The sequence below is a fragment of the Aegilops tauschii genome, chromosome 7 (assembly GCF_002575655.3).
Source record: "Aegilops tauschii subsp. strangulata cultivar AL8/78 chromosome 7, Aet v6.0, whole genome shotgun sequence".
Taxonomy (NCBI): domain Eukaryota; kingdom Viridiplantae; phylum Streptophyta; class Magnoliopsida; order Poales; family Poaceae; genus Aegilops; species Aegilops tauschii.
This window is the reverse complement of record NC_053041.3, coordinates 574,769,821-574,781,307: the sequence shown is the minus strand read 5'-3', so window position 1 is coordinate 574,781,307 and position 11,487 is coordinate 574,769,821. Positions and strand designations below refer to the sequence as shown.

The 11,487-nt window shown below is 42.8% G+C and overlaps 1 protein-coding gene across 3 annotated transcripts; it reads left to right on the top strand.

Annotated features, from left to right (window-relative positions):
* The first annotated feature begins 280 nt into the window (after nucleotides 1–280).
* LOC109750538 (uncharacterized) lies at nucleotides 281–9,816 on the top strand. Of its 3 annotated transcripts, none has more exons than XM_020309496.4 (11): nucleotides 281–943; nucleotides 5,374–5,552; nucleotides 5,627–5,729; nucleotides 5,797–6,051; nucleotides 6,172–6,375; nucleotides 6,451–6,543; nucleotides 6,622–6,726; nucleotides 6,857–7,672; nucleotides 7,768–8,007; nucleotides 8,097–8,154; nucleotides 9,495–9,816. In XM_020309496.4, the coding sequence occupies exons 4-10, from the start codon at nucleotides 5,995–5,997 to the stop codon at nucleotides 8,148–8,150; spliced, it is 1,569 nt and encodes a 522-aa protein (XP_020165085.1). In that variant the 5' UTR covers nucleotides 281–943; nucleotides 5,374–5,552; nucleotides 5,627–5,729; nucleotides 5,797–5,994; the 3' UTR covers nucleotides 8,151–8,154; nucleotides 9,495–9,816. The 3 variants fall into 3 exon arrangements, 2 of the variants coding, with proteins under 2 accessions (XP_020165085.1, XP_020165089.1); XM_020309500.4 differs by having other exon boundaries at nucleotides 666–943; nucleotides 6,459–6,543; XR_002229922.4 differs by lacking the exons at nucleotides 6,172–6,375; nucleotides 6,451–6,543; nucleotides 6,622–6,726; ... (2 more) ...; nucleotides 8,097–8,154; nucleotides 9,495–9,816 and adding exons at nucleotides 1,703–4,038; nucleotides 4,126–4,428; nucleotides 4,514–5,281 and having other exon boundaries at nucleotides 394–943; nucleotides 5,797–5,983.
* The last annotated feature ends 1,671 nt before the right edge of the window (nucleotides 9,817–11,487 follow it).

Genomic DNA, 11,487 nt, shown 5'->3' with positions numbered 1-11,487 from the left:
AGGGCAAACTAAATGCCGGGGCATGTGTTACTGCCGCTAGAAGCATGTTAAGGCGGTGTAACTGCCGGGAGAACTTTAATAACAATGGCATCTGCACTGCCGGTACACTTTACGGCACATAATCTTCCGGGAGAACGAAATCTCGGCCCATAATCTGCCGGCCCATGCCGGAGACCGTCTTTGAGCGAAACGGGAAAGCGGCTCCAATAAGCGCGCGCCAGAGAGGAAAAAAAGCGCGCGACTTGACGAATATTTTGGCCCATTGAGAAATAATAGCGCCGGCCCTCGCACGACCAGATCCACAACACGCCACCCCCAAATCCCCTGCCTCCAGCAGATCCCCCGCCGCCGCCGCCCCGAAACCTAGCTAGTTCGCGCACCGCGCGGCCGCCTCCGCGCGCTCGACCACCGCGCGCCAGCGTAGCTCCCCCGCCCCCACCGCCGGCGTAGCCCCTCAGCACCGCAGCTCTCCTCTACCGCCGCGCACCATCCGCCCTCCACTGGACCGCAAGCCGCCGCCGCCCCCAACTATCCACCGCCGGCGGAGGCCCTCCAACCAGCAAACCACTGCCGCCGTCGCCCCCCATCACGCGCGGCAGACACTCCGCCCCTCCGCCGCCCGAACAGCCACTGCATCCTGCTGCCGTCGTCACCCCACTCCAGAGCGGCACCTCCGAGCACCCCGTCGGCCACCATCGTCATCGCCAAGCCACACCACCGGCGGACACCATCCTCCGTGGAAGGGCTTCTTCGCAGCAACTACGTACTACGCTCGTGCACTTCCTCCCCGAGCAGGCTTCACCGAGCATCAAGTGACCGGTCCGCCTCCTCCACAAGCCCCCGAAGCAGCAGACCACGTGTTGGCCCTCCTCTCCAGCGAGCAGCTTTGCCTGCTGAACATCCTTTCCCTGGACATCGCTGCCTCCTGTACTTCATTGGACAGGTGAGGTTTGGTAGCAATTTGTGTGCCTTCTTTTGTTCTGAATGTGCAGTACTGAACTCTTCCGTCAGTTAGAACAAAGCATCAATTTTTAATTGCTTTGGTGTAATAACAGCTAAAAACAGATTCATTTAATTTGGGATGAAAGAAAGCTAGTTTTGGAGTTCATTTGTAGCCCTTCAGAACACTGCTACTGTTATTACTGAACGAACAAGTTATTACTGATGTTTTCGAGTTCATTTGTAGCCCTTCAGAACACTGCTACTGCAAGTGCAATGTTATTACTGAACTTTTTGCTTGTCTACGAACGAACACTGCTACTGCTATTAGCCCTTCAGATCAAAGAACAGGGACCATTGGTGATTAACAAGTGCATAGCTTAATTAGATTCATTGACACCTGACTAAGTTGTTTCATTGAGCTTTGGAGTTCATTTAATTTGAGATGAAAGAAAGCTAGTTATTTAAGTCTTTGTTTATTTAGTTGATGCCCCAAAGTAGTACCATATTTGTTTGTGCTTTGCGAAATAGGAGATGTGGACAGAACAGGTGCTATGCTTTTATGACATAGATGATGACATTCTTGCTGCTATCTTGGTTTTTGTATTTTCTGAAATTACATGTTTCGGTTAATTATATTCTATTGTGTGATGGCATTTCTTCTTCGTATTGTATTTCTTGTCGCATGTACTAGATATTGATGATATGCATTTTGTTACTAGATTTTTCCATTAATAGAAGTAAACTTTCTTTCGCATGTTAGGCAATTTTAGTGAAACTGGTCAAGAATGGACAAGAGTTGGATGGATAAAGCTAGAAATACACAAGCATATATAGACGGGGTAGAGAAATTCATAGATTTTGCTTTTACTCATTCAGCAAGAGGGAACACTATACTATGTCCTTGTAGAATTTGCTTGAACTGTTGTTGGTTTGAAGCTAGTGTTGTCTATGAGCACTTGTTATGCGATGGGTTTATTAGTGGGTACAAAAGATGGAATGATCATGGGGAGGCATCATCACCTCTTGTATCCGAGAGTGACCATGATGAGGTTCAACCTGATAATTTTCAAGAGGAGATTGACCTAGATGACTATGATGAGATGCTTGAAATGATTCAAGATATAGCACATCAAAATGGGGATTTTAATGATAGTAGTGGGGAGGATCCAAGTCACCAGGATGCTGTGCCTGAGGGCGTCGACCCTCTTCTAGTGAAGAAAAAGAAGGATGAAGATGCTTTCCGACAATTCATAGCTGATGATAGGGAGGAGCTTTATCCAGGGTGCACAACCTTCTCAAAGCTACGTTTCGTTGTTAGGTTACTCCATACAAAACCTCTTGGAGGTTGGAGTGATAAAAGTTTCGACATACTGCTAGAGTTGCTAAAAGAGGCCTTTCCAACAGCAAAGCTACCCAAATTTTTTTATGAAGCTAAGAAGATGATAAAATGCCTTGAGCTTGGTTATATAAAAATTCATGCATGTGAGAATGATTGCATTTTGTTCTGGAAGGAACATGCAAATAAGGATATTTGTCCTACATGCAAAACTTCTCGGTGGAAATCTGAAAAGAATAGTCTTGATGGGAAACATGTACACAAGGTCCCAAGGAAGGTTCTTCGTTATTTTCCAATAAAGAAGAGGCTACAACGCCTTTTTGTGTCTCCAAAGAGTGCAGCAGACTGCAGATGGCATGTTGAAGAACGTACAAGAGATGGACTAATAAGGCATCCAGCGGATGCACCTGTTTGGAAGAAGGACTTTGATGGCAAATATCCAGATTTTGCTAAAGATAGTCGCAACATGAGGCTGCTTGTAGTATCTGATGGTTTTATCCATTTAGGACAATGAAGTTATCCTATAGTATCTGGCCTGTTGTAGTAATTCCGTTGAATCTTCCTCCTTGGTTGTGCATGAAGCAGCATAATTTCACCCTCTCTTTGCTAATTCCTGGTCCAAGGTCACCTGGGGGAGATATAGATGTCTTTCTTGAACCACTTATTGATGATTTGAACTCGCTTTTTGAGGAGGGTGTTAGAACCTATGATGCCTCCACCGGTAAACCCTTCAACCTGCATGCTGCTGTATTGTCAACTACATCAGACCTCCCAGGCTTATGCACTCTATCCGGGATCGTAACCTGTGGTGAATTTGGCTGTCCATTGTGTGGCTCACATACTTGCTCTCTTCGGTTGAAGGAAGGCAAGAAATTTTGCTATATGGGTCATCGAAGGTTTCTTGATCCTAACCATGAATACAGATTTGACGAAGAATCCTTTGATGGTGTGGAATTAGGGACAGCACCTATACCACTTACTGGAGAGGAAGTTTTGGCCCTCACTGAAAATATGAAGACTGTTTTTGGAAAGGACCCTTCCGGGAAAACAACCACCAAGAAGAGCAAGGTTGGCGAACCACCAATGGTTCGTAAAAGAAAATCCATATGGTTTAGGTTGAGATACTGGAAAGACTTGCTGCAGCCTCATAATGTTGATGCAATGGACATTGAAAAGAATGTATGTGAAAATATAATTAACACACTTCTATGCATGGATCGAAAATCAAAAGATAATTATAGCTCTCGTAGAGATCTAGAGCATCTCGGAATAAGAAAAGCTCTCCAACCTGTCCCAGTAGGTGAACAATTTGATTTGCCTGCTGCACCCTATGCAATGGACAATGAAAAGAAGAAACTGTTTTGCGAAATTTGCAAGGAAGCTAGGTTCCCTTATGGTTGTGCATCTGATATACGCCGGAATGTCCTTGTGAAGCAGAAAAAGATCGTTGGGCTGAAGAGCCATGACAATCACATTCTTTTGCAGCAATTGCTTCCGCTAGCTGTTTGGAACACATTGCCAAAGGAAGTCGGTGTTGCCTTGGTTCGTGTCAGCAGATTCTTCAAGCAAATATATTCTCCTGTCATTAGCATAAGTGACATGGAGAAGCTAGAGGGAGAAATAGCTGAGACCTTGAGCATTCTTGAGGCCATATTTCTGCCATCATTTTTTGATCTTATGGTTCACTTGATGGTTCATCTTCCAACCCAAGTGAGGCTAGGGGGCCCAGTAAAGTACAGCAGCATGTACCCAGTAGAAAGGTCATCCCTATAAACCTATTTTCTTGGTATCATATGGTTTCTTGCTCTTCAAAATAATCTGATATATGTTACGTATATACTATATAGGTATAATATGAAGCTAAAGGGGTTTGTTCGTACCAAGAGCCACCCTGAGGGGTCAATTGCAGAGGGCTATGTGTTTGATGAGAGCCTTACATTCTGCTCCCGTTATTTACATGGATGTGAGACTAGATTTAACAGAAAATGCAGAAATGACGCCCCTGAGACCAATGTATCTACTATGCCATTTTTTACTAACAAGGGTCGATTTTTGGCTGGAAAACATATAGTGACCTTAGATCACAAGTCATGGCTGCAAGCGCATCGATATGTTTTGTTTAATTATGATAACATAGATTCATATTTGAGGTATTTTATTTCTAAGAATTTCTTTCATTTGAGCCTATGAACGATATTTGTCATATTGCTGACTATGCATACTTAACTCCTGCAGCAAGTATGATGCCTATTTAACTTCGATTGGCCACGGGAATAACTTAGAGATTAGTCGCATTCGCCATGAGAAATTTCATGAGTGGTTTAAGCTCCATGTGGCACAACTAATTGCAAATGGTGAAGATATTTCTGAAGAGATTCAAACTTTAGCTAACGGGCCCTTCTTAGCTGCAAGGAAGTGTAATAGCTATACCATAGATGGGTACAATTTCCACACAAATTCGTATGATGACGGTAGACCTACCCAAAGCAGCGGGGTTGCTCTTGTATCTCAGATTTTGTCTTCCACAAGTGAAGATAATGAAAATCTTATGGTCAGCAATAAAATATATTATGGTGTGATAACTGAAATCCTTGAGTTAAATTATAACAACAAAGGAAGTATTGTGCTTTTCAAATGTGATTGGGTTGACAATAGTGCACAAGACAAGTGGGTTCAAGTCGATGATCTTGGTGTCACACGTGTGAACTTCAAGCATTTACTCAAGTCTGATGAACCTTTCATTTTGGCATCTCAAGCAACCCAAGTGTACTATGTGCAAGATAAGCATGATAAAGACTGGTATTCTGTTAGAAGCTTTCCTCATCCACGAGACCTGTATGATATGTTTGGAGTGGGAGATGAAGATTTTGACCACCATGATGCACCTACTGTGTCAATTGCTGATCTGGATGCCAATGTAGATCTTAGTGTTGATGTTAGGAATATACCTCGTAGTAGGATGGATATAGATGGAACACTTGTTCCTGCAGTTCAGCAACCAAAGTGTGTGCCTTTTCCTTTCATTTTTCAGTTACATGCTTATATACTTGATATCCAATGTGTCAATTCTAATGTGCTATAAATTTTCTTTTCAGGAAAAAAAATGGAAAAAGGAAGAGACGAAGACAATGCTGAAGCACGAGAGGAAGAGAGGCTAGCGAATCTTAAAGCAAGAAACAGTGAGGATTTTGCACGATTTGGGTCTTTCAGATTTGCAGATGCTAACGAAGTTTCTGGAGGCAAAGCCAGTCAGCGCCAAACTAAAAGAAAGAAGGTGATATAACATGTTTCTATTTGGTTATTGCATCTATTACTTCAGTTTTACATATCTTGTTTCGTTATGTGTAGAGCACCGTAGGAAAGCCTACTGTTGAAGTAACTCGAGTTCTTAGGTCCCAAATGACTAGAGATGTTGATGACATGCCAAGTGATAACATTGAAGAGCAGGAAGGTACGTAGCTATTTTCCATGTTAGTTAAATGATGATATATAGCCTACTAACTATTTTCCATGTTTAGACCATGAGTTGGTTCGAGAAACGAAGGGGAAGAAGGGGAAAAAACGCACTAGAATGCACAATGTGTATGATAGATTGGGGGCAGTCCCACCAATTCGTGTGGAGTACAATGGTGATGGACAACCAATTGGGGAAAATGCATCAGAGTTTTCAAACTTCATCTCCACACTTGTGAAAAGTAAAATATCTCTTGGGCATAATGATTGGAGAAAGGTTGATGTTGAGCAGAAAAAATCATTTGTGGATAACCTTAAAGGTATAATCTATGATTTCTGGTATAACTTGCCCCTTTATCTCTAGATGACTTGTAGTATAACTTTCCCCTTTATCTAATACATCACCCTTACACTCTCCATTTACACTTGCTTGAAAGCAGATGTACTATGTTGTGGATGACAAAATGAAGGATTGGGTAATGGGAAGCGCTGCGAAGAAATGGAGGGATTTCAAATCTGAGTTGAAGACTTTGTATTTTGATGAGAAGATGACCGATGAGGAACTTCAAGTTGTCCCAGATAACAGAGTTAGCCCAACTGATTGGAAAGAGCTTGTTGCTTTTTGGAAAACTGAAGCAGGGAAGGTACGCTGCAAGAAAATATGTGTAGTTTCCTGCAGTTTTGCTCTAATTTACAATTCATTGAATCAATATTTGTAGCAACGTAGCGAGCAAGGAAGAAAAAATCGAATGGAGATGGAATTATTGCATACATCAGGCAGCAAAAGTCATGCTCGTGTTTCTCATGAAATGGTATATAATGATCTTATATAACTCTATTTTGCACCGTTTCTTGATTGTTATGAACTAATTATAAGAAAATGAATGTAGCATAAGAAGAATGGATATCCCCCTCAGAGACATGAACTGTTTATAGAAACACACACGTGCAAGAAGACTGGTGCCCCTTCAAGTGTGGCTGCAGCAACTATGTTTGTAAGTATTTGAGTTGCAACAATCTTTAGGCTTTGTACTTGTTAGTTTTTTCTCTAGAACATTGGAGTTATAGTCTTAAGTAAACACTATGTTGCTGATGTGTTCATGGATCATATGTTCTGTCTTGTAGAAAAAGATAGAAGAGAAGTCAAATGAGCATCCAGAACTTTTAGAAAAAAGCATCAAGCAAGGTGACCTCTTCTCGCATGTCGCAGGAAAGGAGAGGAATGGGTATGTGAGGTGTATAGGTCTAGGACCAAGTGCTGCACGTTTGGGCATGCCGGGTACTAGAAAGCTGAAATCTATGAAGCTTCAAATGGCCGAGGAAGAAGCAAAAGAAGCTCGGCAAGCAAATGCAATTCTTGTCGAGCGTGTAGACAAAATGGAGCATAATTTCCAAACAGTAGTTACAACTCTGAAGGATGAACTTCAACAAATGCGGAGACTGTTACAATCAAATGTGCAGCAAAATATTCAGTTCAATCCAGACTATGACTTGTCTCACTCTGGATATGGATATGGATATCGACATGAAGGTGGATATGGAGGTGGCCATGGAGGTGGATATCGACATGAAGATGGATATGAAGGTGGATATGGAGGTGGATATGGACATGAAGGGGGGTATGAACATGAAGGGGAGTATGAGCATGAAGAGAGTGCAGAATCTGCCACCCACAGCCATGAGGTGCGGCAAGAGAAACAAGCAACCATTTTGCATAAGAAGGCTGAAGAAGCACTCTTGCAAAAGAAGTTAACAGCACCCACTCAGAAAAACTTTGTTCTTTCTAGTACCGCTCTACATGAGGTGCTGCAAGAGAAGGAATCAACCATTTTGCAAAAGAAGAAGGCAACAGGGCTCACACAACAAAGTAAGGATGTGGCACTTCATCGCCACAAGATGGCAACAAGCAAGGAAGTTGCAATCACACAAAAAAATCAGCAGGTCAGATTGTACTTTGTTTATATTTTGTTGCTCTTTCTTGTTTAGGATGACAAAGACACTTTTGCTTATCTGAGTTCTTTTTCATGCTTACTCAGAAAGGAAAGGATGTGATCTTGTACAATGTTTATCGAGATCATTGTATCCTAGTGGCAAAAGCAACCATTCTATCAATTGATCGTAGAAAGGTGGTAGGTGGTCAGGAGCTTGGCTCTGAATATTGTGAGGTTGCCGTGAACTATGTTATAAAAAGGGTTGCTATACTGCCTCGTGGTGTTGGAAACATGACCACCATGGGGCAAGTTCAAGGGCGATGTATCGCGTGGCCATACAAGCATGTGAGCTTTTGTTCTTATTTTCTTATGATTAAACTTACCAATGACTATGATGGTTGATTGCTGAAAAAGCTTTGCTTCTATGTATGCAGTTGGAAGTGGACAAGTCCATGGAAAAAGCAGGAACGCGACCACAAGCAAGCTAAGGAGGTAATATACATGTTTCTCTTGGCTGCTATGTGTGTGATGTTAAGTTGTTGCATGGTTAATTGCTTGATCTATGTGACTGGACTGATGGAGACTTTTATTGGATGTTGCTCTTGCATGTCCTGTGTATGCATGTTCTTGCATATGACTAGTGGAAGCTTTTACATGTCCATTCTTGCATAACATCTTCCACTATTGTCTCTGTATACTTGTTGTCCTGTTCGTCTAGTCCAGTTACGGATCTGTCATTGAATTCTTGTTTCAAGTACACTAAAATATTTATCCCATTTTATACTGCAGCCAGATGCTGACTGTTCGTTTCCAGCATGACTTGAACTTTTATATGATGCAGATTGCAAGGAGTTTGGTACCTTCACAAATAGGAATGAGTATTCTAGCAACAGGACCATATTTAGTCCCTAATCGCACATGGCCTTTTTTTAGATGCATGCCAAGTAGTATATACTTCTACCTTATTTCTAAACTGATCAGTCTCCGTTAAAGTTTCACAACTTAAGGTTGAAAAATCTTCATTTTGGTTTAATAATATAATAGATAGATGCTGCCAATTCTTGATAAGTGGTCACTTTAGTCGATAACTTGGTATACATGTTTACCTCTACCTCTGGAGTGAGGTTTATATTTACCCTTTCCAACAATTGCATGTTAACTTGGTATACGTGTTGCTTATGTCCTGTTCTGGAATGGCATCGAGCCCATTACTTGCAGAATCATCAGCCTTCCCTTTATCAAGCCCAATACTTGCAGAATCATCAGCCTTTTCTTTCTTATTTTTCTTGGCAGTTGACATAGTTGATGCTTTCTTAGGGGTAGCTTTCCTAGCCTCCTGCTGTTCTTTGGTTGGTTTAGCTAATCAAGATCTTCAGTGTGTACAACATGTTAGATGCATCCAATTTTTGAAACCTGTGAATAGTTTACCATCCAAAGATGATGTTATTAGTATCTCTGACGTGATTGTTCTATTGTATTATTGTCCTGTACTGCTGTGATGATGTGACTATATCAGATTGTTTTGGTAATTTGCTACTGAAATATTGATTCCTTCATGCTTTGTTCGCTAGTACTTGGCTGTACGTGAGCAATATTAGTGTTCCTGTATACTAGACGCGGCATAGGCGCATAGTTTTGTTTGTCAAAAAATTGCCACTTTGTACTATGGTGTATTCTTTTGTACATGTGTCGTATTACTCCTTGAGATGCAAAGAATGACTACTCTCCAGGTCTTTGTAAATGTTCCTTGAGTTTAACTGTAGCATGTCAACTTCAATGTTAATTTAAATTCTCAGACGAGAGCTCCCTATTGAGTATCCTATCTGTTGCAGGTTTCCCAAAGGTACACAAGTCAGATGAAGGTTTGGAAGATTTTCAAGCTCCTGAAGATTTGGAAGACCTACAATAGTTGGTGGAGTGTTTATGTAATATGCTTGTTTACTTTTGTGATACCTCGACACACTTGCTCCGCTCATTTTGCTGGTTGTTAAGCCGTTCTGCTCATTTTGGTCGTGTGGCACACCCAGAAACATGTACTTCTCCATTTGTTGGTTGTGTGGCACATTTTAAAACATATCTGCACTATACCTTTTGTGGCACAACCTTCTTATATGTATATTATGGTTATGTTTATCCAATGACGTTTTAAGGTTCTGGATGAGGCCTGATATTATTTTGATTGAACTGTATGGATGAGACATATATGTGACTTTGATTGAAGTATATAAATTGTACGTGTGACATGTCCTGATTGACTGAACATACTAAATGGATATTACATAGGGGATGCCTAAAACAATTAGGTAGTGAAATCTACATACTGGCAAAATAACTGCCGGGTCAACACTTTTCTGCCGGCAGTTTGACTACTAGTAACTGATATTCCACGCGTCTTGGCTAATCTGCCGGGAGAAACGAAACTGCCGGCAAATAAATGCACTAGGGCAGTGGGACTCCCGGGAATATTTTATCTGCCGGGACAAGTAATCCTCGGCAGCCGTTCTCGTGGCGGTTCTATTTGCCGGGAGAAATACTGTCCCGGCAGATAGTGTGCCGCTTAAAGTGCTTTCTCACGACAGTTTACATGCCGTTGCATCAGTGTTGTGGTGTAGTGTCCGCGGCGGCCTTGGTGGCGACGAATAGTACAACCCCAGTTCCTGCACCGGTATCTCAACACCAATCACCTTCGGTATGGTGGACGGCTTCTTCATCCATGCCATAACCGTCAGAGCCCAGCTGTCTGGAGGAACATACTTACGAGCTCACCTCCAAGGTCGTTGATAAGCTCATTCATGGACTCGCTATTCCAAGCACGTCGAGGCATGCCGTGGAAGGTAAGCTTTGTTAAAAACTCAAGCTCAGAAGGCACAGAGCCCCATCCTGGGTGCCACCAATCAAAGCTCACCAGCGCGCCATCGCAGAACAAACGCCGCGAAGATTCGAACACACGACTGCAGTCGAAAGTTGTCCGGAACCTGACGAAGAAATCAGCCGGTGGCGGACAGATTTTGACGAGCAAGTCACTTATTTGGATGCCGTGCGCAATGCCAAGAGCTTTGACAAGGTCGTCCGGCGAGACGGGAGGCCAGTCGCCATTGATGGTTACCATCAGCACTTTGCCGGCAAACTATTCGTCAAGCGCCGCCATGCCATTGTTGAGCGACAGCACGTAGCGCTCGAAGGCAGGACGGACCTCAGGATCTCCGGCTCGGAGATCCGCGTTGACCGGCGACATGATAGTGCGCTTGAGTACAGGGAGTACAGGAGGGGGATTTGGGGGAACTGGAGTAGGAATCGAGATTCCAGAGGTGGGGGAGGGGCGGTTGATTGGGGATGAAAAGGTAGCATAAATTTCGAACACGCGGCAATATGCTCTCGGCGCACAAGCACACGAAAACACCGGTGGCGCCCACATGTCGGCCTAAGAGTCCCTATTCTTTCTTTTTTTGAGAGCCCGGCCTTTTTTTAGGATCTTTTGAGAGCCCGGCCTAAGAGTCATAATTGACCTATTTGGCATTGCGTTACTACTCGGCCCATATTCAACGACACCTCACTAGCCCAAACAAGTGTACATCATCGAAAAGACACCGAGCTCAAATTATAACTTGAAAAAATGAGATATACTCTGAACACTGGAGAATGGTGATGCCCTCATTTAGCCCACCAGCAGTTCGAGACAATAAACAGTTCAAAACAACGATATATACAACATTCAAACACTGACTAGCGACTACTACTGACATAAACAGCAAGACATGATAGTTCATGAGAAGTCTTGCTACACCACCAAAACACACCCATCTGCAGCGCTCAGACTCTCGTGAT

What these genes read in the sequence shown, in the direction of transcription:
- LOC109750538 (XM_020309496.4), top strand. Translation starts at nt 5,995, where the DNA reads ATGATTGGAGAAAGGTTGATGTTGAGCAGAAAAAATCATTTGTGGATA. An exon ending in CTCGTGTTTCTCATGAAATG is followed by an intron (nt 6,544 to 6,621) that starts GTATATAATGAT and finishes AAATGAATGTAG; the next exon opens with CATAAGAAGAATGGATATCC. An exon ending in TGGCTGCAGCAACTATGTTT is followed by an intron (nt 6,727 to 6,856) that starts GTAAGTATTTGA and finishes TCTGTCTTGTAG; the next exon opens with AAAAAGATAGAAGAGAAGTC.